Below are 26,532 nucleotides of genomic sequence, written 5' to 3'. Positions count from 1 at the left end.
TCTGTGACTGATAAGTTTGGTTCTTTCCCATATTAATATGGTATACATCACATTGATTGGTTTTGGTGTGTTGAACCCCACCCTCCATTCCTTGGATAAATCATAGTCAATGATGTATAATCCTTATACTGCTGAATTTCATTGGCCAGTCTTTGGCAAAGACTTAGTGACATTATGATTCATGAGTGAAGTTATTTTGAGTGGTGGGTTAGATATGCATTCTCCAAATCCAATACTATTTTCTCTAACTATTGTATGTATATTATCTTTCCCAAGTAAGTTACAGGCTTCCTGACAGCAGGAATAATATAATACTTTTCTCATTTATGCCATAACACTTTATACAGAGTTATTTGATACTTTTTGTTGTTTTTCACTTAATTAAGAGATTCTCTCCTAACTTTATGCCTCCCAATTATGTCTCCATTCTTTCCCTACTGTATCTGAGCCCTCTGTTTCATGTTCCCATCCTTATTTGTTGTCGATATTTTTACACTACTACTCATTCCCATTCCCTTTTTGATTCCTCCTATCTTCTTAGCTACCTTTTCATCTTGAACTCTCTTTGGACTTCTAAACTCTGATAAAGCTTTCTGTTCCCTCTTGGGATTCAGGACTTTTCCTTGTCTCACTTTATTCCCTAAATGCTCTAAAGGCATTTCAGGTGTGGTGGCTCACATCTATAACCCCTGCTACTTGGAAGGCTGTGGGGAGGATTGCTTGAAGGCAGGAGTTTGAGACCAGTCTGGGCAACATAGGAAGACCCCCATCTCTGAAAACATACCATTAGCCAGGTGTGGTGTTACATGCCTGTAGTTCCAGCTACTCAGGAGGCTAAGGCAGGAGGATTGCTTGAGCCCAGGAGTTCAAGGCTTCAGTGGGCTGTGATCACCCTACTATACTCAGTCCTGGGTGACAGAGTGAGACCTTGTCTCTTTAAAGAAGAGTATTGTATAAGGACGTGAAAGCTGTGTAATAATAGGACATATTAATCTTACTTGCTGATTAGTTCAGGTTAACTATGGCCCATAGGCCAAAATCTGAACTATCACCGGTCTTTTTGTGTATGGCCTGTGAAATAAGAATGGTTGAATTTTTTAGTGGCTGAAGGAAATCAAAAGAAGAATAACATTTTGTAACACATGAAAATTATTTGAAATTCAAATTTCAGTATCTATAAATGAAGTTTTGTTGAAATACAGTTATGTTCATTCGTTATGTATTGTCTGTGGCTGCATTCACATTGCAATGATAGGGTTGAGTACTTGCAACAGAAATTGTATGGCCTGAAGAGCCTAAAACATTTACTATCTAGTTGTTTACAAGAAATGTTTGCTAACTTCTGGTATACTTCCTCTAGCATTGCTGAGAGATGGTATTTGTATGTATTTCTTCTTCTCTAATCAGGTGGAAAAACCTCAGCTGAGAATGAGCATCTGACATCAAAACAAATAATTTCTGATAAACACAAATCTTGTGGCATGGTATCAGGTGAATATCTGAGAGGGGGACCTGATATTCAAGATAATTTGCAGATCAGAGGGCAAGTTAGAGAGACATAAAAGAAATTTCACAAGGGATGAAATGAATAAAAATGAGAAAGATTCTGTGAAGGAGATAATCAGTAATGAGAAACTTCATATGGAAAATACAAGCCATTCACAAAAGAAATTAGAAAGAAATATTAGTGTTCTCAGCATGAAACACGTCTGCAAGGACCAGGTATATAGATTTTCTATAAATCTGATGTGTGGGACAAACATTGCAGTCACAGTTCAGACTTTTTTCAGCGTCAGGAAAACTACACTAGAGCTCCCTCAAATGCCATCTCCACTTCTCTCCTCCTTTCTGTGATCTTTCCTGGACTTACGTAGGCCCTTTGCCCTTTGTAAATTTCATACTGCCTTTTACATTCAGTCTTCCATGGACCCTCCTCCACTTTGCATTGTTACCTTTCTGTAGATGGCCACAGCACACTTGCTGCTCAATTTTACACCCTGTGGTGGATGTAGGTTTCTGTTTTTGTCTGTTGTAGCAAGGGCAAGAAGCAACGATTAGGTGAAAAAAGGTCAGGAAATATGAATATATTTCCACTGTAAATGAATATATAGCATGACCATTCGAGTACATTAGAAGAATGGCAGAAATGAGTGATTTCACTCAACTCAGGAAGAGAAGAATTCAAATAGAAACTGAAGATATTGCTGCCAGAAATGGACTTTTTAGAGAGGTGTTTATGCCTTGACCTCATAGGAGGCTGTAACATAGTAGTAAATGGGAACTGGTCCTCAGTTTTACTTTTTCAGGGTTGATTTCATCTGGGGTGCCACATTGAATACTAGCCACTGAGTTCATTTGACATTTCACAGGAGACTGAATTGTTAAACAAAAAGTCAGTTTGTGGCTGGGCATGGTGGCTCAGACCTGTAATCCCAGCACTTTGGGAGGCTGAGGCAGGAGGATCACCGGAGGCCAGGAGTTCAAGACCAGCTTGGGCAACATAGCAAGACCCCCATCTCTACAAAAAATTAAAAAATGAGATGGGTGTGGTGGTGCACACCTGTAGTCCTAGCTACTCAGGAGGCTGAGGCAAGAGGACCACTTGAGCCCAGGAGTTTGAGGCTGCACTGAGCCGTCATCATGCCATTGCTCTCTAGCTTGGGTGACAGAGCAAGACCTTGTCTCCAAAAAGTCAGTTTGTTATTTTCCATATGGGGACTTCTTTTCTAGGTCCAAAGGAATAATTTGCTGTCTACTTTTCATGTGTCTGTCTTTTCTTCACTCCATAGCTGGGTCAAGCAGTGTTATTTATGAAAAAGGTGTATAAGCTTTTGTAGGTTGACTGTTTCCAGATGACATTTTCAGGAATAGGATGATGGATGAATTACCTCCCTTTCCCTTGTCTCCCCTTTGCAAATGTTACCCTTTGTTGTAGGCAAAGGTTATGCTTTGCAAAGGTTACACTTTGTTATAGTCAAAGGCTATGCTTGGCCAGAAGCTACAGTTTAGAAAAATGTAAGCGAGCTAGATGTTGACGACTTTGAGCCTGAGCAGTCACAACCTATTTAGAGACCGTTTTATCCAAGGTTAGAAAGTATGAACTCAGAACAAGGTCTGGTAGCTGAAAGCAGCATTGTCACTTAGAGAAATGGTTTAGAGGAGACATACTGTGAGCTGAGAAAAGAAAGAACCTCAGTTAATGGAGTCCACAGATTTATTTAAACAGCAAAGAGGTTTGGGAACCCCAGGATGAGGAGCATCAATCCAGAGAGCAAGAATTTCATCCCTGGAGGGCCAGGCTGTGGTATTTATGGCCTGAGTGCATTGTTGGTAACTACATTGCAGATGATGGATGATGGGTAATGCATCCATGGACTGTTTAGAGATACCTGGCAAAAAGGAAACTCGTCCTTGAGATCCGTTCATAAGATTGAGAGGTTACCAGGCCAAGAAGAAGATAAAGGAGACTGAGTGCTCACATGAAACAGTCTCACCCACCTGTATATTAAGCTCAGACCAAGTGGATTATGTTAATCTCATTTGTTTGTAATTACCAGCCTGCATGGAACTCCTTGTGTCTGGGGCATATTGGGCCATCCAGACATAGTAGGGAGCTGAAAATATTTAGCATGACGTCAATTGAGGGTTACTCTAAGAATTAATGTTGAAGAGGCGAACAGCATTTAAGTTACTAAGAAGCTGGTATGCCGTGCTAATGAGATTGACTGTATTCTTGCCAGGGGAAGCTGATCAGGAGTTTAAAGCAGGGCTATATGTATAGTCGATCTGCTTTCTAGCAAAGTCATTGATGGCATGGGAAGAATTAAGGGTTGGTAAGATAGGAGCCAGGCAAAATAGATAGACCAGCAGTTCCGAGTTCCGACCAGCAGTTCCAAAATGGGAGTCTGTGGACTAGGGAAAGTCTATGATAAAATTTCCACTAATTTGAAATTAGAAGATGAAGGAAATGTGGTAAAAATCTATGTATATATGAGGTGTGTATGTATACATAAGATGACCCACAGTTGTTGGAAACTTACGCATTGTCATTTTTTCTCTTTTTGGCATAAAAATTATCTTTTATGAAGTAATCATGAAACTTGTATGCTTTTGTTATAGTTATGCATTGGTTTTTGATGCCCTTTATTGGAAAATAAGAAGATGGCCATGCCATATTTCTTTTCCTTCTGTCCACCATTCATGTTTTAAAAACTGTTTTCTGAAATAAAAAAGATAGCTAACCAGTTTTATATTAGTCAGGGTTCTCCAGAGGGACAGAACTAATAGGATATATGTATACATGAAAGGGAGTTTATTAGGGAGAACTGGCTCACACAATCACAAAGCAAAGTCTCGTAGTAGGCAGTCTGCCAGCTGGGGAAGAAAGAAGTCAGTAGTGGCTTAGTCTGAGTCTGAACACCTCAAAAGCAGGGAAATCGACAGTGCAGCCTTCATTCTGTGGCCAAAGGCCCAAGAGCCCCCAGCAAACCACTGGTGTAAGTCCAAGAGTCTAAAGGCCAAAGAACCTAGAGTCTGATGTTCAAGGGCAGGAGGAACAGAGGGAAGCATCCAGCACAGGAGAAAGATGAAAGCCAGAAGACTCAGCAAGCAGAGATCCCACCTTCTCCCGCCTGGTTTGTTTTAGCTGTGCTGGCAGCCAGTTGGATGGTGCTCACACACATTGAGGGTGGGTTTTCCTGTCCTGGTTTTCCTGTCTTACTGACTCAAATGTCAGACTCCGCTGGCAACACCCTCACAGACACACCTGGAAACAATACTTTGCCAGCTGTGTAGGCATCCTTCAGTCCAATCAAGTTGACACCTAATATTAACTATCACAAGTCCGCTAAGCTTTTCTGGATCATCTTTGGAAAATTGAGTGGAGGTTAAACCAGGACTTTCCGTACTGCCTCTGGTTAAGGATTAGTCTCCCACTCCCCCTACCAATCTTTCAGAGACAAATAAATGCTTCTGTTGCACATGACTAACACATAGCTCATGCCTCATGTAACTCATTGAATGGGTCCCAAACTGGTATAAACCTTGTGTGAAATGAGATCACTGATCATATGCTTGGATGTCTTGGCAATGTAAAATGCTATATAAATTTTTAAACATTTATTCTCAATTTCTGTACTTAGAGACCAGTGAGAAAGAGTCCACAGATGGACACTAGCCCACAAACCACCCTTTGAATTGTAGGGCATTAGACTGTCTTATGGATCAAATCAGGAGTCTGTCAGGTTAGTGGGTTGAACAATTGTAAAGAATTTGTTGGCCTTACAGTCAGAGTACGTTGGGGCAAAAGGCACTGCTTTTCCTGGGATCTTGGGAGCTAAAGGGAACTCCATTAAGCCCTAGATAAGTAGTGTGATTGGACAAGAACTTGGGAGTGTAAAATTCTCAGAGGGATGACTGGAACCATCAAGAACTCTTCTTAAATAACGTGTTTTTTTGTTTGTTTGTTTATTTGTTTGTTTGTCTTGATACTGAGTCTTGCTTGTCACCCAGGCTGGAGTACAGTGGTGCAATCTCCGCTCACTGCAACCTCTGCCTCCTGGGTTCAAGCGATTCTCCTGCCTCAGCCTGCCAAGTAGCTGGGATTACAGGCGCCCGCCATCATGTCCCACTAATTATTGTATTTTTAGTAGAGATAGGGTTTTACCATGTTGGCCAGGCTGGTCTTGAACTCCTGACCTCAGGTGATCCACCCACCTCAGCCTCCCAAAGTGCAGGGATTACAGGCATGAGCCACCACATCCAGCCTTAAATAAGGTTTTTATCGTGGAATTGTGTTTTATGTCAACTATGATTTGTATTTCCCAGGTTGTTGCACTATAGTAAAGATAGGCTCTTAAATGAATTTGGAACATGTTGTGTAGGGGCTGCTGTGAAAAAAGTCTACAGAGTGAATTAAGGCAAAGTTGGCTAGGAGTCAGGCTTAGAAATCTCCAGTTTGGTACCCCCGCTCCCCGCCGGAGTGTCCAATTTGATTTCATGGCCAAATCTCGATGTCCAGTTGTGATAGCATCAGAAGCTCTGCCTGCTGCTGGCAACCTTGAGTATCCTTAATGGGGTGCAGTGCACAATAGGCAAATGGTGGTGCGAGGCAGGTTGTAGAGAAAGTTCAGAGTAAATTGCTCTCATGGCCTGCCATTTGCTACTGAGACCCAGATGTTTTGACGCCTCCCTTATGTGAGCAGTGGGCCTGTTATGAGGAACAGGGCTGTCCAGAAAGTCCTCTTCTCAATAATAGAAACAACACATAGTTACACTACCATTTATTACATTCTCACCATGAACCAGGTCCTTCAATACAGACTTTATATGCTTTATCTCAGTCCTACAATAAGTGTGAGGTAAGGGGTTATTACTGTCAGCATTTTACAGATGCATACTGGGTATGAGTGGTCAGAATTCAAACCCAGAGAGCGATGCCAGGATACACATGCTATTGTGATTGCACCACCTTTCTCACTCAGGTACCCCTATTGGTGCTTTGTAACCTAAGCTAGGATCTTTGAGGTCAGGGATCCCAAGCTTCTCTTTCCTACTTCTGTCCCTGCAGTGCTGAAAGATATCCCAAGATCCTGCTCCCACACATGTACGGGCTGTAGCCAGTTACAGTCTCTGTCTGTCTTCCCATGCTCGGGATTGGAAGTGGCTGAAGATCTTGCTCCTGAGCCTCTCTGGTGAGAGGTCAGAAACTGAAAGAAAAAATGGGGATGAGAGAGAGAGGGCTTGGGGAGAACAACTGCAGCCTTGATCACTGCTTGGGGTGGGGAAGAGGGTTAGCGTCCAGCCATGTTTGTTGGGAATGGATGGTAGGTACATAAATGAACGTATGTGTGAGGATCACATTGTATATGTAGCAGAGTCAACTGTTGAGATACGCAGGTGTGCGAAGTAGGTGGTAACCACTTGGACTTGGTAAAACTTGAATTAATTTTAAGCAATACACTTGGATCTCAGTTTCATTTGATTATGACACTGGTATTTTGTAGGCTGAGATTACATAATTCATAGTGTGTGCATGTATTATGAATCTTTTTTTTTTTTTTTTTTGACACGGAGTCTCACTCTGTTGCCCAGGCTAGAGTGCAGCGGCCCGATCTCGGCTCACTGCAAGCTCCGCCTCCCGGGTTCATGCCATTTTCCTGCCTCAGCTTCCCGAGTAGCTGGGACTACAGGTGCCCACCACCACGCCCAGCTAATTTTTTACATTTTTAGTAGAGACGGGGTTTCACCATGTTAGCCAGGGTGGTCTCGATCTCCTGACCTCATGATCCGCCCGCTTCGGCCTCCCAAAGTGCTGGGATTACAGGCGTGAGCCACCGCGCCTGACCCTCATGTATTATGAATCTTATAGGACAATGAAAAATTTATCACAGTATTGTACCAATAAATTATAACTAAGCAAAATTTAAAGAAAAATATACCTCCATACCTCCAATTCTGATATTCCAGTAGATCCCCATTTTTATTTCTCTATGTCCATTGCTAACTCTTGTTCATATGTATACATAATTGAATCATAACAGAGAAAATGTTACGTGTCGTTTTCTTTTCATTACTATTATCTTAAGCATCCTCCCTTTCCCCCGATTCTGTATACCCTATAATTACTGTTTGTGATGACCCTTCTTTATTACCCTTGTGAGTACGCTTCTTTATTCCCCTTTCCAAATTGTGAATTGTTTTAGGGTAGAGACTGTGTGTTTTTTTTTTTTTTTTTAGGCAGAGTCTCACTCTTTCACCCAGGCTGGAGTTGGAGTGCAGTGGCATGATCTTGGCTCACTGCAGCCTTGACCTCCCAGGCTCAAGCAGTCATCCCACTTCAGCCTCTCCAATAGCTGGGACTACAGGCATGCACCACCACACCTGGCTTAATTTTTGTATTTTTTGCAGAGATGAGGTTTTGCCTTGTTGCCCAGGCTGGTCTTGAACTCCTAAGCTCAAGCAATCCACCCATCTCGCCTCCCAAGGTACTCGGATTGCAGGCATGAGCCACTGTGCCCAGGCAAGACTGTGTCTTAATCGCATTCCCCTCCCCGGTATCCATCCAGTTGGTGTTAGTTCATTTTTATTAAAATGCATTGATGGGCATTAGGACGTTTCTGTCTGTGAGCTGTTGTAAATAGTGTTGTTGTCAACAATGTCATGAATATGGTGTTTTCTCCCTTTCTTTTGAATGATTTGCTTGAAATAAATTCCCAGGAATGAGAGTAACCAAATCCAAAAATATAATTATTTTATGTTTTAAAAACGTTGCAATATTGCCTTTTTAAAAGATTGTACCAATTTACTCTGCTGTTAGAAATGTATGAATACAGTACTTAATTTCAATCTTATCAACAGTAAATATTATAATTTAAAATTAAAAATTTTAATTGCTATAATTGTTTTTATTTCTATTTCTTTACTGTAATTAGTGAGGTTGAATTTTTTGTTAGTTTACTAATTTTAATTCCACTGTGAAAAATTTCCCTTTGTGTCATGTGCCTTTTAATATAGTAAATTCTTAATGTTACACCTGAGAATTTGAGATCTTTAATGCAATATATAAAAACCCATTGTTGGCCAGGTGTGGTGGCTCACGCCGGTAATCCCAGCACTTTGGGAGGCCAAGGTGGGTGGATCACCTGAGGTCAGGAGTTCGAGACTAGCCTGGCCAACGTGGTGAAACCCTGTCTCTACTAAAAATACACACACACACACACACACACACACACACACACACACAATTAGCTGGGCCTGTAACCCCAGCTACTTGGGAGGCCAAGGCAGGAGAATCATTTGAACCAAGAGGTGGAGGTGGCCATGAGCCGAGATTGCACCACTGCACTCCAGCCTGGGTGACAGAGTGAGACTCCATCTAAAAACAAAACAAAACACCCACTGTTAACCAATCTTCAGAAAAGTGATACCTACTCATTTCTACTTTATGCTATATTTAGCAAATATAACTTGATTTAAAAACATCTAACCACCTGGAATTTTTTTTAAATACCTAAAAGTATTCTCATAAGTAAATAAGTATTCTGAGACCCATTGATTTATGATGGCCCTCATAATCATGTGTTTAAATTCTGACATAAAATAGGATTGATTTCCAGGCTTTCTATTTTGCTCCATTAATCACTGGATCTTTTTTTTTTTCTTCACAGCAGTATGTTAAACTATTATTAGTTGCTTAGAGAATCTTTTAATTTCTGGTGGGACTATTATCCATTCATTGAGTATATTTCAAGTACATTTGTTTCAACCTTCTCTGTACTTTCTTAAATATTTAAAATACTTCATAATTTTAAAGTGTAAGAATACATACCATGTAACTGTCACCCAGATTTAAAAAATGTTAATCTGGTATGCACTCATTTATTTTTCCACACTCTTTTTCTTTTTTCCAAATACTTAAACATTTTTAGAGCACTTTTAGGTTCACAGCAGAATTGAGAGGAAAATACAGAGATTTTCTATATACCTGTTACTCCAACACATGCGTAGCTTCTCCAATTATTAACATCTCTTACCCGAGGGTACACTTACTACAATTGATGACCCTACATTGACACATCATTATCACCCAATGTCTATAGTTTACCTTAGTGTTTGCTCAGCTCTGTTGTCCCGCCTGGAGTGCAGTGGCACGATCTCAGCTTACTGCAACCTCCGCCTCCGGGGTTCAAGTGATTCTTCCGCCTCAGCCTCCCCAGGAGCTGGGACTCCAGGCATGCACCACCATGCCTGGCGAATTTTTTGTATTTTAGTAGAGATGAGGTTTCACCATGTTGCCCAGGCTGGTCTCAGAACTCCTGAGCTCAGGCAATCCACCCACCTCGGCCTCCCAAAGTGCTAGGATTACAGGTGTGAGCCATCGTGTCCAGCCTTGTTATAATTATTATTATATATATGTATAAATTTTAGTACCATATAGAATATTTTCACTACCCTAAAAAAAATCCTCTGTCCATGCACATTTCTCATGGTTATATTGAGCTTATCAAATCTTAACATTGAAAAAGGGAGAGGGAACATTGTGTAACAGCGTGAATGTGAAGCATTATTGCGAAGTTCTTTTTCTCCCAATTTTACTGACTGACTTCTCCTTTACTTCATCTTTTGTTGAAGCCAAGAATCGTGTTGATTACTGTGGGGATAGATCTCCACTGAGGAAAGAGCACAGAGATCTTGCCTCACAATTATGAAGCTCAAAGAGCTCTTGCCAGTTGTGAGGTCAAATTTGTGACCCCAAAAAACTAGTTTCTTCTTCCTTCCAAACAGAGGTAGATGTATAAAGTGGGCTGGAGGGAGAGTTTGGGGAAAGTGATCCCTGCTACCTCTCTCCCTTCCTGGATAATTCAGGGGAAGAAGTGAAATGGGAGACCTAATCCTGTCAGGTCCTCAGGTGAGGCGACTGAACTGAGGGCCAAGTTCCCACATCTCTGCAGTTTGCTTATTATGAGCATCAGAACCAACAGGCTATGCTTCTGCAAAGATGTTGGGAAGGAATGGCAGGAGAGGCCATTTTTTCTTTTTGGTGGTGGTGGTTGTTTGAGACGGAGTCTCGCTCAGTCACAAGGCTGGAGTGCAGTGGCACGATCTCGGCTCACTGCAACCTCCGTCTCTCAGGTTCAAGTGATTCTCCTGCCCCAGCCTCCTGAACAGCTGGGATTATAGGCACCCGCCACCACGCCCAGCTAATTTTTGTATTTTTTGTAGAGACGGAGTTTCAACATGTTGGCCAGGCTGGTCTCGAACTCCTGACCTCAGGTGATCCACCTGCCTCAGCCTCCCAAAGTGCTTGGATTACAGGCGTGAAGCACTGTGCCCAGCTATGAGAGACCATTCTTTGCCTGTCTTGCCTTAGCCATGATTGTTTCTGCTAAGTGGAGTTTGGTATGGTGGGGGGTTACAGGGTTTACAGTAGGCATAAGGTAGGCTATGGAAATGGGATCCTAAAGTGGTTTGGAAGACCCACAGACTTCTCTGTAGTGAGAGGAATCTATTAGAGCTGTTGGGGTAGTGAGAACAAGTGACTTGCCTCAGTAGGACTGCCTATGCCAAGGAACTGCTCAGATCTAATTGGGACGTGAGTCTAATACGCCACACCATGAAAGAATCTGCATTGAAGGCTATATTAGTCTGTTTTCACACTGCTGATAAAGACATACCCGAGACTGAGTAATTTATAAAGAAAAGAGGTTTAGTGGAGTCACAGTTATATATGGCTGGGGAGGCCTCACATCATGGCAGAAGGCTAAAGGCACATCTTACATGGCAGCAGGCAAGAGAAAATGAGGACCAAGCAAAAGAGTTTTCTCCTTATAACACCATAAGATCTTGTGAGACTTATTCACTGCCATGAGAACAGTATGGGAAAAACCGCCCCCATAATTAAATTATCTCCCACTGGGTCCCTCCCATAACACGTGGGAATTATGGAAGCTACAATTCAAGATGAGATTTGGGTGGGGACACAGCCAAACCATATCACAGGCCATCCATGCGAAGGAGCCAGCCACCAGACCAACAACTAGAAGGAAGGGGAAGCCCTGAAATACAGTTTGAGCTGGAGAGTTATTGAGATGATAAACAGAACAATTTCTTGACAGCACCATATTTACTGGATTAGACTTTAATAAAGTTTGTTTTTGCTCCAGGCAGACTGAGATCTCAGAAGTGTCTGTGCAGTTATAACAAAAGTGGTAGTTTACTTTTACTGAGTTTCGTAGCACAATGAGAACTGAAACAACATTAATAGCAATGCTAGGAAGTGAGTTACATTTTTATGAACTTCACTCCACCCCCAAAGTTGCAGCTAATAGAGATGTAATAGACCAGTGCTGTGTTTTAAAATACCGTTCAGAATGTTTCAGCTTAAGATGATGAGTTGAGCACAGACATCCAACTCTCTAACTCCCCACCCTTGTGGCCTGATGTTGACCTGAAAAGAATAAAAGACTACATGAAGAGAAGAGAGTGAATCTCAACATACCACTTGTCTGAATCTGTTAGTGCTGCTGTAAGAGAATACCTGAGACTAGGTAATTTATAAAGAACAGAAATTTTATTTCTCATAATCATGGAGGCTGAGAAGTCCAATTAAGGCACTGGAAGGTTTGGTATCTGGTGAGGGTGTGGTCTTTGCTTCAAAGATAGCACCTTGAACACTGCATCCTCTGGAGGGGAGAAATGCTGTGTACTCAGAAGGTGGAAAGGCAAAAGGAAACCAAACTTCTTCCATCAAGCCTCTTTATAATACCATTAATCAATTCCCTCATGACCTACATACCTCCCAAAAGACGCCACCCCAACATTGTTGCTTTGGGGATTAAATTTCCAACACATGAATTTGTGGGACACATTCAGACCATAGCACCACTTTATTGCTTCTAATTGATGCCTTTCTTCAGGCTGGTGTAGATGGGTCTGACTGAAGTCTTCTTTGAGAAAGACTCAAGACCTTTTCTGAGGAAGTTTACAGTAATTAGAGTTTATCCACACAAGATTTCACTAATGTCCCTGAGTTTGGAGACACTAGATAGGGCATGCTAAGTGACTGTGGAAGAATCAAATGAGAATGTCAGTATTTGTTGCAAAAGCCCAGTAGCAATAGAAGCTCTGCTAAACAAAGCCTAAAAAGGATAGGTCTTTTCTCTAACATGGAGGAATAGTAAAAGGAAAGAGACTACATACAACAAGGCCTAAGGTCAGTATGTGGTGGATTGGTGGCATCAAATACAAGAGAAACCACTGTGCGTCCTCAGTGATAGTTTTTGCCAAATTCTTTTTTTTCCTGGGAGTGGGCCAGATTTCTTTGTATGCTTTGTAATTTTTTGTTGTTGAGAACAAGACATTCTGAATATTAACTCCAGAGTGGTAACTCTGGAAATTTGATTCTTTTACTACTTAAAAATTGTTTATTTTTGCTTGTTAAGTACTGCAGCCATCCATTTGTGACTTTTCTAAACTATTTTTGCAAGATGTGTATTCCTTATTTGTGGTCACTGAAGTTTCTCATCCATTATTGGTGGTCAGCCAGTCACCAAAATAAGACTGCCCAACCCCCCGACCCCCAGGCAGTCTGTCCCTTCATTGAGCACTAACCTGGTTGTTTTAAGTATCTGATCAGGTTCCAGATATCTGAATTAGTTGATTCCAATTGCTCTTTCCAGCCCAGTGGTTGCTTTGGTGGAGAGACCAACTCCTAGAGCTTCCTATGCCGCCATTTTGTGTGGTCACTTGTCCTCAATAATGTTTTACAGTTTTATGTGTAGCATTTTAAAGACCTTTTGATGGATTTATTCCTAGATACTTGACATTTTAATGCTATTATAAATTGCATTGTGGTAGGCAGAATAGTGCCTCCCCCTAAATATATCCATGCCCTAATCTCTAGAACCCATGAATATATTGCCTTATACATATTACACATGGCAAAAGAGACTTTGCAGATGTGGTTAAGGTTAAGAACCTCGAGATGGGGAGATTATCCTGGATTATCTGCGTGGGCCCAGTTTAATCACCTGAGACCTTAAAACTGGAAATCCTTTCCTGACTGTAGTCAGAAGGGTATGTGACTTCGGAAGAAGATGAAAGTGATGCAGTGTTACTGGCTTTAAGAACGAAGGAAGGGAACCATAAGCCGGAAAAGGTAAGAAAATAGATCCTCCACTAGAGGCTCCAGAGATCAATACAGCCCTGCTGATACCTTGATTTTAGCCTGATGATACCTGTGTCAGACTTCTGATTTATTGAACTGTAAGATGATAAATTTGTCTATACATTTAAAAAATTTTTAAAGCAGTAAGTTTGTTATAATTTGTTATGGCAGTGACAGAAAATAAATACAAGTGGATTTTTAAAAATTTAATTTGGCCAATGTTACTGTTATGTAGAAATATAATTGGCATTTTTATATTGAGTTTATAGCCATCTATCTTGCTAAACATTCTCATAATTAATTTGTAGATTACTTTAGATATATCATTTGTAAATAATCACAGTTTTGTTTCTGTCTTTTAAATCCTCATACTTTTTATTTATTTCTCTTATTAAACTAGCTAGAACCTCTGTTACCATGCTGAATAGCGGTGATGATAGTGGGCTTTCTTGCCTTATTCCCAATCTCAATAATTTCATTATTAAGTATGATCTTTAGTGTAACTTTTTATTATTATTAGACTTTAAGTTCTAGGATAGATGTGCACAACATGCAGGTTTGATACATAGGTATACATGTGCCATGTTGGTTTGCTGCACCCATCAATTTGTCATTTACATTAGGTATTTCTCCTAATGCTCTCCCTCCCCCAGCCCTACGGTAACTTTTAATAGATATTCTTTATAAGATGAAGGGGAATCCCTCTGTTTCTAGTTTTAGCAAGGTTTTTTCCTTTCTTTTCTTTCCTTCCTTCCTTCTCTTTTCTTTCCTTCTCTTTTCTCTCTTCTTTTCTTTCTTTTTTTTTTGAGACAGAGTCTTATTCTCTAGCCCAGGCTGGAGTGCAGTGGTACAATCACAGCTCACTGCAGCTTCAGTCTCCCAGGCTCAAGCAGTCCTCCTGCCCCAGTCTCCCAAAAGTTGGAACTATAGATAGGTGTCACCATGCCCAGCTTTTTTTTATTTTTTATTTTTAGTAGAGATGAAGTCTCACTATGTTTGTTGTCCAGGTTGGTCTTGAACTCCTGAGCCCAAGCGATCCTTCCTCCTTGGCCTCCCAAAGTGCTGGGATCAGAGGTGTGATCCACTGTGCCCAGCCAGTAAGGTTTTTTATAATTAGGAAAGAGAAGAAGGTTGAATTTTATCAAATGCTCTTTTGAAATCTATTGCGATGAACATAGGATTTTTATCCTTTAATCTATTAATGTAGCCAATTACATTGATTGGTTATGTTAAATCTTTCATCCCTGAAATAAACCAATATTTGTAATGATATATTAGCTCCCTCTCCCCTTTTTAAAATTTGATGTTTGATTTACTATTTGTAAATATGTATACTATATAGTATTATATAGCAAACTTCCCTGTATTTACTATTTTACCTGCATCTCCAAATTTTGTTACCTTCATAACAAATATGTATACTATATTGTATACTATAGAGTATTTTGGCATCCATGCTCACGAATGATATTGGCCTCTAAATTTTCTTTTTATACTGTCCTCATCGGATTTTGTGCTATCAAGATTGTGATAGCCTCATACAGTGAGTTGGGGAGGATATACCTTTTTCTTTCGTTCTCTGGAAGACTTTATATAACATTGGCATTGTTTTTCCGTATTAATTTTGTGGAAGCCCAATTGAATGCTTCTGGGCGTGGAGATTTCTTTGTAGGAAGATTTTAATTACAGATGCAGTCTATTTCATAGGACGATTTCAGATTTTAAAAACTTTCTTTCTGTTGTATTTTTCTGAAAAAATTTTCATTTCCTGTTAAACTTGTAAATGTAGTGGCATAAAGTTATTCATATCATCTTATTTTATTTTTAATTATTATAGAATCTGCACTTACGTCTTTTTCATTCATGAAAAAGAGGTTATTTGTGACCTCTCATTTTTCTTGATCAATCTCATTAGAAGTTTATCCATGTTATTAGTCTTTTCAAAGGACTTTAAATTTAACTTTAATCTTCTTTATTGTATGTTTGTTTTCCCTTTTATTAATTTTTGCTCTCATCTTTATTAACTTCTTTCTTCTGTCCTTTGTTTTTGCTTTTCTTTTTCTAACTCCTTGGGCTAGTGTTTAACTCTTTAGTTTTCCACCTTTTTATTTTTTAATATATGAGTTTAGGCTGTAAACTTCTCTGTATTTACTACTTTGTCTGCATCTCCAAATGTTGCTATCTTCGTTTTCATTCAGTTCCAGAAATTTTCTAATTTATATTATGAATATATTCTTTGATCCATTTGTTATTTAAAAGTGTATTTCTTAATTTCAAAATATATGAGGATTTTCTAGTTATTTTTTGAAACTGATTTCTAGCTTGGCTGAATACTTTTTAAATAATATACTCTTATGATTTCAGTCCTTTGAAATATGTTGAGACTGTACAATGGACATTTAATTTTAAGAAATGTTCCATACTTTAAAACAACATATATATTTTGCAATTTTTGGTTGCAGTGTTCTATAAAGATCCATCAGGCCAACTTTGTTTTATATTCTTCAAACCTCTTATACCTCGACTAATATTTGTCTGGTTGTTCTATCTGTTATTTTAACCTCTCCTATTGCTTCTGCATATGTCCGTGTTTCCTTGTTTGCTTGGTAAACTTGGAGGCCATATTTTCAAGTCTTCAGAGGGCCTAATGAGTTGGAGCTGGCATGACTGAAATGTCAGTGGATGGGTGGGCTTCATGCCACTGTCTGGGGTCCTGAAATGTTGTGCTCAAGATCCATTTTAAATTTTTTCTCTTAACCTGGGGCAGCAGTGCTTCCTATGGATTATTGCAGGGATTCTGAGACTGGGTAGGGGAAAGGTAACAAGTTGGGGAGAAAGGAGAGAGGGGAGAAACAGACAAGGGATCAGGAAAGCAGAGTTGCCAAAGGATTACCAGGGAGAAAAAAGAAAGGTTGTTATTTTGAAATGTTTTCAAGTATTCCTGGTTGCCAAAAAGGAAATTATTACTTTTGTGGAGAAAGTTTTGAGGGCTTTCCCCTATTGCCTCCCACAATGCCCTCAAATTCTACCCTTGTGAAGATGGGTATTTTGTATCCCTCAAACACAACAGAAAGCTCAGCTTCTTGCTCTGTGAAGTCCAGAGGTGACCCTGCTCAGACTCCATGCACAGCATCCTGTTCTCTTCGACTAGAATTCCTCTCCCCAACCTCCCATTTATAGTCCATCTGGAGAACTACTCATCCTAAACATTCTTTTGGCTCAGAAGCCCTGGAGGCCTTAGCTCATCACCTCAGGCAAGTTGAATTCCTCTTTCTCCTCCAAGTATCAAGAGAAGCCTGCTAATTTCCTTTCTCATATCTCTGGTTATATTATTCATGTTCATAACTGTCTGTTGCCCACCTAGAGATATTTGCGGGCAGAGGACTGGTGTTCTAGTCATCTTTGTCACCCTAGCCCCATACACAATTATTGGCACAAAGGAGGTACTTAATACGTATTGAATCAAGGAGTGAGTGAAATGATTTCTGAAGTCAGTGGATATATCATATATTGGACAGTTGAATCACTTTTATATTAGTTTGCTCAAAAATGTTTATTAATCTCATTCTCCATGCCAAGCATCATGATTGGTGCTAAGATTACATCTTTGAATAAACTGTCCTCATATTGTTCAGGAAAACCCATAAGTAGATAGGCAGCCATATATGGTAGAAGACAGGAACTGTGACAAGAAATTATTTTTATAAACCCCACATTGAGAGTCAGCTGGCAGTAAATAGGAGTAGGGTGGGGTTTGTACAGGTTAAAGTCTGTAAAATGCCATAGCAAGAGCTTGAATTAGAGCCTGATTATGAAGTTAGGAGGCCCAAAACACAGTGGGCACATATCCACAGATCTTGTTGAGGAAGAGATGGAGGGATCAACTGTGTTCACTGCCCTTTATTTATCTTATTTCTCTCTCCACCCCTGTGAAGCCACGACATTATACAGTAGCTAGGAAAGACTCACGGCTGAATCTGGGCATAGAACAACTTCCATATGGAATGTTGGCCACTTGGTGGTGCTATTTGCTTCTTCAAATTCTCGTTATTTAAAATATTTCTTTATTGTACCCTTGATTCTGGGATCAGCCTGGATGTGTCAAACCCTGCCTGCCAGGCTTAGAGCTCAGTGCATTTCTTCCCTTTTATTCCTGCTGTTGGGATTGCTGGCCATGGCTGGTGAGAGAAATCAAGGAACCCATTACTGTGAGTTCTCAGGATTCATCTTCAAATCTCAAATGATGTGGTCAGTTAAACCAAATTGAAAACAAGCTCTTGTTAAAAGCAAGTTAAAAACAAGCTCTTGACTTTGAGAAGAAATGATTGGTATTAGGAAGACTGTTGAGCCGATACTGCCCTTCATTCATTCTCTACCCTGGTGCTTGGATACAGGAGCAAAGTAAGAAAATAATCACAGCTTTATTGAGGGCTCTATGAGCAAGGCTTGGTGAGGATGGAAGAGAAAGGAGCTATCAGTTGATGAGAACCTACTAGGTGTTGAGCTCCTTACATTCATTGCCTATTTAAAACTTTCTAACAACTTCATGTGTAGGCATTGTCCCGATTTAAAAAAAAAAATAGATGTGGAAACTGAACCTGGAGAAGGTGTGTAATCTGTCCAAGGTTGCACAGACAAAGGGGCAAAATTCAGCTTTAAACCCAGGACTGTTTCCACAGCTCCAAGTTCCCTTTATTCATGGGATTTGTAAGATGGAGCCCCTGCCACTGTAGCATTTATAACTTACTTTGGAGAATAAGATTCCTGAAAGTATGTTTAATAAAAAAAAAGATGTCCAGCTATGTGCAGCAGCTCACGCCTGTAATCCCAGCACTTTGAGAGGCAAAGGCGGGAGGATAGCTTGAGGCTAAGAGTTCGAGACTAACCTGGGCAACATGGCAAGACCCTGTCTCTAAAAAACAAAATTAGCCTGGTGTGGTGGCATGCATCTGTAGTCCAAGCTACTCAGGAGGCTAAGGTGGGAGGATCGCTTGAGCCCAGGAGTTTGAGGCTGCAGTGAGCCATGATGGCACCACTGCACTCCAGTGCAGAGTGCAGGCTACAGAATGAGACCCTGTCACAAAAAAAGAAAAGAAAAAAGACGCCAACAACTTAATGAAAGAGATATCTTTGCTGACATGTAAATGGTCACAATATATTGTTAAGTGAGAAAAAGCAAGCTTGAGACTAGCTAGGTAGTCTTTAGCAGAAGCAAATAGTGAGATTTATTGTACCCTCCACCCAGATCAAGGTAGCATAGAAGGGTTCCTCAAGTTTTCTTACAGTCAATCTCCTCCCAAGGGTTAGTTATCATTATGATTTATATTACTGTAGGTTAGTGTTATCTATTTTACATATAAATAAAATCATTTAATATGTACTCTTATGTTTAGATGCTTTCACCACAGTATATCTGTGAGATTTATCCATGTTGTTGTATGTAGCAGAGGCTTTTTTAAATTGCTGAATACTCTTCCATTGACTGAATATACCACAAGTTGATGGATATTTGTTTGGTTTTAGGTTTGGGACTATTGTGAAAGCTAGTATGGACATCCTTTTATATGCCTTTGGGATAACTTATTCAGTACTCCTTTTTGGAGAGAGATATGTATGTATGTGTAAATATATACATATACATAACATATGTATATGTATGCTGAACATATGCCTACGCTATAATAAAACAATTCCATCCACATATATATGTATTTGTATATATGTAAATATATAGCCTGTATGAAAAAGCAAGCTTGAGACTAGCATAATTAATTTGGTCGTAATACACACTTTTTTTGGTGATAATATACACATACGTAATATACACATACATATATATGGGAATGGAACTGTTATAGGGTAGGCAATTACATTTTTTACATATTGAAGGTTTATGACAACCCTACATTGAGCAAGCCTATCAGTGCCATTTTTCCAACATCATGTTCTCACTTTGTATCTCTGAATCACATTTTGGTAATTCTTGCAATATTTTAAAGTCCTTCATTGTTATTACATCTGTTATTGCAATCTGTGATCAATGATCTTAGTTGTTAGTATTGTAATAGTTTTGGAGCACCATGACCCTCACCCATATAAGACGGCAAACTTATTCAATAAATGTTGGGTGTGTTCTGACTGCTCCAGCAAGCAGCCATTTTCTCCGTCACCCTCCCACTCCTCAGACCTTAATAATATTTAAATTAGGCCAACTAATAACTATAAAGTGGCCTCTTAAGTTTTCAGGTGAAAGGAAGAGTCACACATCTCTTACTTTTAATTAAAAACTAGAAATGATTAAGCTTAGTGAAGATGGCATGTGAAAAGTCAAGACAGGCCAAAAGTTGGGCCCCTTGCCCCAAACAGCCAATTTGTGAATGCAAAGGAAAAGTTCTTGAAGGAAATTAGAAATGCTACCCTAGTGAATTCACGAAAGTGAAATAACTAAGTTTTAGTGGTCTGGATAGAGGATTAAACGAGACACAACATTCCCTTAAGCCAAAGCCGAATCCAGAGCAAGGTCCTCTCTCCAGTTCTATGAAGGCTGAGAGATGAGGAAGCTGCAGAAGAACAGTTTGAAGCTAGCGGAGGTTGGTTTGTGAGGTTTAAGAACAAAGCTGTCTTCATAACATAAAAGAGCAAGATGAAGCAGCAAGTGCTGACAGAGAAGCTGCAGCAAGTTATCCAGATCTAGCTAAGATAATTGATGAAGATGTCTACACTAAACAACAGATTTTCAATGCAGATGGTACAGCTTTATGTTGGAAGAAGAGGACTTTCATAGCTAGAAAGGAGAAGTCAATGTCTGACTTTGAAGCTTCAAAGTGCAGGCTGACTCTCTTAATGAGCTGATGCAGCAGGTGACTTTAAGTTGAAACCAATGCTCATTTACCATTCAAAAAAAATTCTAGGACCCTTCAGAATTAAGCGAAATCTGCTCTGCCTGTGCTCTATAAATGGAACAACAGCTAGATGACAGTACGTCTGTTTACTGAATATTGTTTTACTGAATATTTTAAGCCTGTTTTGATATCTATTACTCAGAAAAAAAATATTTCTTTCAAAATATTATTGCTCATTGACAATGCACCTAGTTACCCAGGAGCTCTGATGGAGATGCACAAGGAGATGAATTCATGTTGTTTTCATGCCTGCTAATAAAACATCCATTCTGCAGCCCATGGACCAAGGAGTAATTTCAACTTTCAAGTCTTATTATTTCAGACATACATTTTGTAGGACCATAGCTGCCCTAGACAGTGATTCCTCTGTTGGATTTGGACAAAGTAAATTGAAAACCTCATAGAAAGGATTCACCATTCTAGATGTCATTAAGAACATTCGTGATTCATGGGAGGAGGTCAAAATATCAACATTAAGAAGAGTTTGGAAGAAGTTGATGCCAACCCTTGTGGATGATTTTGCAGGGGCTCAAGCCTTCAATGGAGGAAGTCACTGCAGATGTGGAGGAAATGGAGAAGTAGAAGTAGACCCTGAAGATGTGACTGAATTGCTACAAACTCATGATCGAACTTGAATAGATAAGAAGTAGCTTCTTATGGATGAGCAAAGGAAGTGGTTTCTTGAAACAGAATCTCCTCCAATTTTGAAAAAGTTCTACTGTGGGTAAAATGCTATCCAACAGCATTGCATGCTACAGAGAAACCTTTTATGAAAGGAAGAATCAATCAGTGTGGCGAACTTCATAGTTGTCTTATTTTAAGAAATTGCTACAGCCATGCCAACCTCAGCAACCACCACCCTGATCAGTCAGCAGCCATCAACATTGAGGCAAGACCTTCCACCAGCAAAAAGATTATGACTCGTTGGAGTCTCAGATGATCATTAGCATTTTTATCCATAAAGCATTTTACAATTAAGGTTATACATTGTTATTAAGTTGGTGCAAAAGTAATTCCGGTTTTTGTCATTGCTTTTAATGGTGCCAACCTATCATATTTTAGACATAATACTATTGCACCTTTAATAAACTACACTATGGTGTAAACATAACTGCATTGTGCTGTTCGCCTTATTGCAGTGGTCTGGAACTGAACCTGCAGTATCTCTGAGGTATGCCATTGTTGTAATGATTTATACTGTCCCTAGCAATGTTTGAGAGTTTTTAATTGCTCCACATTCTCCTTCTCATTAGTCATTTTAGTATCAACCATTCTGGTAGGGATATAGTGGTAACTCATTTTAGTTGTCGTTTATATTTGCCTAATGACTAATGATGTTGAGTACTGTTTTTTAATGCTTATTGGCCATTTGGATATTCTATATATGACATGCCTGTTCAAATTTTTGGCACCCCTTTTTCCCCCATGGAGCTGATTGTCTTTAAAAAAAAAAAAAAGATTTGAACTTTTTAACATATTCTGGATAAAATCCTTCATCAGATATACATACTGTAAATATCCCAGTCTGTGGCTTGCCTCTTTTCTCTCCTAATTAATAGTGTCTTTTGATGCAGAAAAAAACTATTTATTTTAATGAAGTTTAATTTAGCAATCTTTTCTTTCTGTTTCCTTTTTTTTTTTTTTTTTTGGTACAGAGTTTCTCTGTGTCGCCTAGGCTCGAGTGCAGTGATGCCATCTGGGCTCACTACAACCTCTGCCTCCTGGGTTCAAGTGATTTTCGTGCCTCAGCCTTCCATGTAGCTGGGACTACAGGCACCTGCCACCATGCCTGGCTAATTTTTGTATTTGTAGTAGAGGCTAGTTGCGAACTCCTGACCTCAGGTGATCCGCCTCGGTTTCCCAAAGTGCTGGAATTACAGGCGTGAGCCACCGTGCTTGGCCAAATTTAGCAATCTTTTCTGATTAGTGCTTTTTGTGTCCTATTTAAGAAACCTTTGCCTACAGCAGGATCATAAAGCTGTTTGCCTGTGTTTTCTTCTATAAGTACTATCGTTTTACTTTTTACACTTAGGTCTATGATTTGCCTCAATTTAATTTTTATTTATGGTGCTGGGGGTAGACAAAGTTCATATTTTTCCCATTGGTCTATCGTAATTTTTGAAAGATTATAATTTTCCCATTGACTATATGTATGCTGGCCTATTTCTGGACGCTCTACTATCTTTTTTGGTCGCTTTATTCTGTTGTCAATAGTACACTCGCTTTGTTTGTTTGAGACAGGGTCCCACTCTGTCATGCAGGCTGGAGTGCAGTGGTGTGTGATCTTGGCTCACTGCACCCTCTGCCTCCCTGGCTCAAGCAATCCTCCTGCCTCAGCCCCTGGAATAACTGGTATTACAGATCCGTGCCACCATGCTCAGCTAATTTATGTGTGTTTTTTGTTGAGATGGGGTTTTGCCATGTTTTCCAGGTTGGTCTCAAACTCCTGCACTCAAGCGATCTACCTGCCTTGACCTCCCAAAGTGCTGGGATTACAGGCGTGGGCCACCACACTTGGCCCACGCTCTCTTAATTACAGAAGCTTTGTAAGTCTTGATATTATAGTTCCTCCAAATTTGCTATTCCTCAAGATTATCTTAGATATTCTAGGTCATTTTCATTTTGATGTAAAATTTTGGAAGCATTTTGTTAATTTTGATGTAAACTTATTAGGATTGAATTTACAGATCAGTTTGACAGACAGTTGATATCTTTTTAATACGGAGTCTTCCTATCCATACATTTGCTATATAACTTCATTTATTTGGACCTTCTTTAATTTGTCAGAAAGCTTTTTTAATTTTCGGTGTAGAGATCTTGAACATATTTCACTATTTCTGAATATTTGATGTTGTTAATATTATTGTGATGATACTTTTTACATTTTATTTTCAAATTTTTATTACTAGTTTATAGAAATACAATAGATTTTATATATTGACTTTGTATCCAGTGACCTTGATAACTTCATTTATTTTTTCTATTAGCTTATAGGTAATTTTGCATTTTTATGTAGAAAATAACATTTATATGAATAATGATATATTTATTTTTCCTTACTGACTTCTATATCTTTTATTTCTTCTTCTTACTTTTACATTGACTAAGCTCTTCAGTAAAACCTTGAGTAGAAGTGATACTGGATTCTTGTCTTAGCCCCAAACACAAGAGAAAGAGTTCAATATTTCACCATTAAGTATAATGCTAGCTGTAGGTTCTTTATAGAAACTCTATAGCAGATTAAGGTGGTGCCCTCTTGTTTTTAGTCTGATGAGAATTTTTTCTTTTTTATTGTGAATGGGTTTTGAATTTTATCAAAATCTATTAAAAGGATATTTTTCTCTTTTATTCTATTAATATGGTGAATTACATTGATGATACTTTTATTCTTGGAATAAACTCTGCTTGTTAATGATTATATTACAATATATATCATATCTACATATATGTGTATGTATACATATTGCTGGATTTATTTGTTCATATTTTGTTTTAAGACTTTTGTGTCTATGTTCCTGAGAGATAAGGATTTATAATTTTTCCTCCTTGTAATGTTATTGTTAGATTTTGGTATCAGGGCCTCATCAAATGAATTGGGAAGTGTTCCTACTTTTCTTTAGTCCTCTGATAAGGTTTGTATTATTTTTTTCTTAAATATTTGGAAGAATTAACCAGAGAAGCCACCCGGGACTAGAGTTTTCTTTTTTTTTTTTTTTTTTTTTGAGACAGAGTCTCGCTGTCGCCCAGGCTGGAGTGCAATGGCGCGATCTCGGCTCACTGCAGGCTCCGCCCCCCGGGGTTCACGCCATTCTCCTGCCTCAGCCTCCCGAGTAACTGGGACTACAGGCGCCCACCACCTCGCCCGGCTAATTTTTTGTATTTTTAGTAGAGATGGGGTTTCACTGTGTTAGCCAGGATGGTCTCGATCTCCTGACCTCGTGATCCGCCCACCTCGGCCTCCCAAAGTGCTGGGATTACAGGCGTGAGCCACCACACCCGGCCTGGGACTAGAGTTTTCTTTGTGGGAAGGCTTTTAATTATGAATTCAATATATTTAATTATATTCAAATTTTCTATTATTCTTTTGCTACTTTTGGTAAGTTGTGTTTTTCAAAGAATTTGTTCATTTCACCTAAATATCAAATTTATTGGTATGAAGTTGTTTGTAATATCTTTTTATGTTTTAAATGTCTGTTGTAATCACTCTGCCAGGTGGGATGGCACCATCTACCCACCCATGAATCCAAAATTGGATTGAGTATCAAAACTGATGGTGACACACATGTACAAAGAGGATATGAGGGAATTTTTACTTAAATATTCTTTCTGGGGAGAGCAGGGCAGGCACTCAAGCCAGTCTGAAAGTAGGTTAAGAGAACAAGGTGGGGAGAGTGGCTTGAAGTTTAATTGTGGTTATGGGGTGAGGGTTCCCAGTGTGTCTGCAGGGGCTTACATGGTTTCAACTTGCTGCTAGCACCAAGGGAGGAAGCCCACAGGCGTTCTAATAGGCTTGTCCAGGTGTGGGCAAGAGGGTAAGAGGGAGGGATAGGTGGGAATCAAAAGTGTTGGCTGTCAAACGTCAATAGTGGAGTTAGACTATTACAGTGTCTGTAAGATCTGTAGTGGTGAGGAGATAATAAATCTTTATATTGACGGAAATAATACTTACCTAGTTGCCTGCACTTGGAGCACAAGATAAATAGGTATGAAAATGAGATACTAATAACTCTTTGGGCTTGGCCAGCGAATTAGTCTTTAAATGTGTTATATCTTTTCTGGTTATGCCGTGACTGTTTTGCAAGTGAGAGCTAGTGTTAGAATTCCAGAAAAAAATACAATTATTTATACTCTTCAGTTATAAATAAATAAGCTTAAATAGTATGTTTATCTAAATTCTTATTGCTTGAAAAAGTGGAGAGAGAGTAATTTTGTATTTTCTTTGATAAGAAGCTTATAAATGGTAAATGGCTTGCCCACAGTACAGCCTTCTGAAACAGTAATTTTAGACCTAAGATTTTGAAACACAATGTCAGAAATGTATTTAAAACATTTAAATAATAATGTAATTATTTTAACATTAATTACACCTGTATATAGTGGATTGGGGTGAAAAAATTTCATGCTAGCTGTGAGATAATGGTCATGTGCCTTGGGATCTGAATTTTCTCTGGTTTGTCATCAGGAAAAAAGTTTAAGAGCAACTGAGTAAGGGATGCAATTTTTTTTTTTTTTTTGACGGAGTCTTTTACGCTGTCTCTCGGGCTGGAGTGCAATGGTGCAATCTCGGCTCATGACAACTTCTGCTCTGCCTCCCAGGTTCAAGCGATTCTCCTGCCTCAGCCTCCCGAGTAGCTGGGATTACAGGCGCCTGCCACTGTGCCCAGCTAATTTTTGTGTTTTTCAGTAGAGACAGGGTTTCGCCATGTTGGCCAGGCTGATTTCGAACTCCTGACCTCAGGTGATCCACCCACCTTGGCCTCCCAAAGTGCTGGGATTACAGGCGCAAGCCACCACACCTGGCCAGGGATGCAACTGTTTTTTTTTTTTTTTGACAGAGTTTCACTCTGTTGCCCAAGCTGGAGTGCAGTGGTGCGATCTCACTCACTGCAACCTCCACTTTCCAGGTTCAAGCGATTCTCCGGCCTCGGCCTCCCGAGTAGCTGGGATTACAGGCTCCCGCCACCACGCTCTGCTAATTTTTGTATTTTTAGTAGAGACAGGGTTTCACCATATTGGCCAGGCTGGTCTCGAACTCCTGACGTTGTGATCCGCACGCCTTGGCAACTCTTAATCAAACAAGGTCCCAATCTTCCAGGAACAAAATAAGTGCCCAGGAGGCAGTAAAGAATAGTGGGATTAGCAGGCCCTAATTCATCCCCCTATAATTTGCTGTCTTTTCCTTACAGTTCTCCAGTTTGCTCCTCCTTGCCAGTGTGTCTGATCTTTGGTTGACTCAGATATAAT

At 39.6% G+C, this 26,532-nt stretch overlaps 1 protein-coding gene across 22 annotated transcripts in view; it reads left to right on the top strand.

Moving 5' to 3' along the window:
- The window catches only part of KRBOX1 (KRAB box domain containing 1), a 40,091-nt gene that overhangs the window by 7,769 nt on the left and 5,790 nt on the right, over nt 1-26,532 (top strand). For 3 of the 22 annotated variants that reach the window (XM_063636630.1, XM_063636629.1, XM_063636631.1), the window contains exon 6: nt 7,738-8,390. The exons of 3 other annotated variants lie outside the window; for them this stretch is intronic. In XM_063636630.1, the coding sequence (XP_063492700.1) occupies nt 7,738-7,945 (208 nt within the window). In that variant the 3' untranslated portion in view covers nt 7,946-8,390. Of the gene's footprint in view, nt 1-655; nt 1,367-1,407; nt 4,092-6,568; nt 8,535-20,411; nt 20,470-20,760; nt 21,038-21,093; nt 21,670-21,707; nt 21,754-22,999; nt 23,988-26,532 lie in introns of those variants that run through there. 16 more of the 22 variants (XM_063636652.1, XM_063636659.1, XM_063636665.1 and 13 more) reach the window with 14 other exon arrangements.

Source organism: Symphalangus syndactylus, chromosome 1, assembly GCF_028878055.3.
Source record: "Symphalangus syndactylus isolate Jambi chromosome 1, NHGRI_mSymSyn1-v2.1_pri, whole genome shotgun sequence".
Classification (NCBI taxonomy): Eukaryota; Metazoa; Chordata; class Mammalia; order Primates; family Hylobatidae; genus Symphalangus; species Symphalangus syndactylus.
This window is presented reverse-complemented; position numbering and strand designations above follow the sequence as displayed.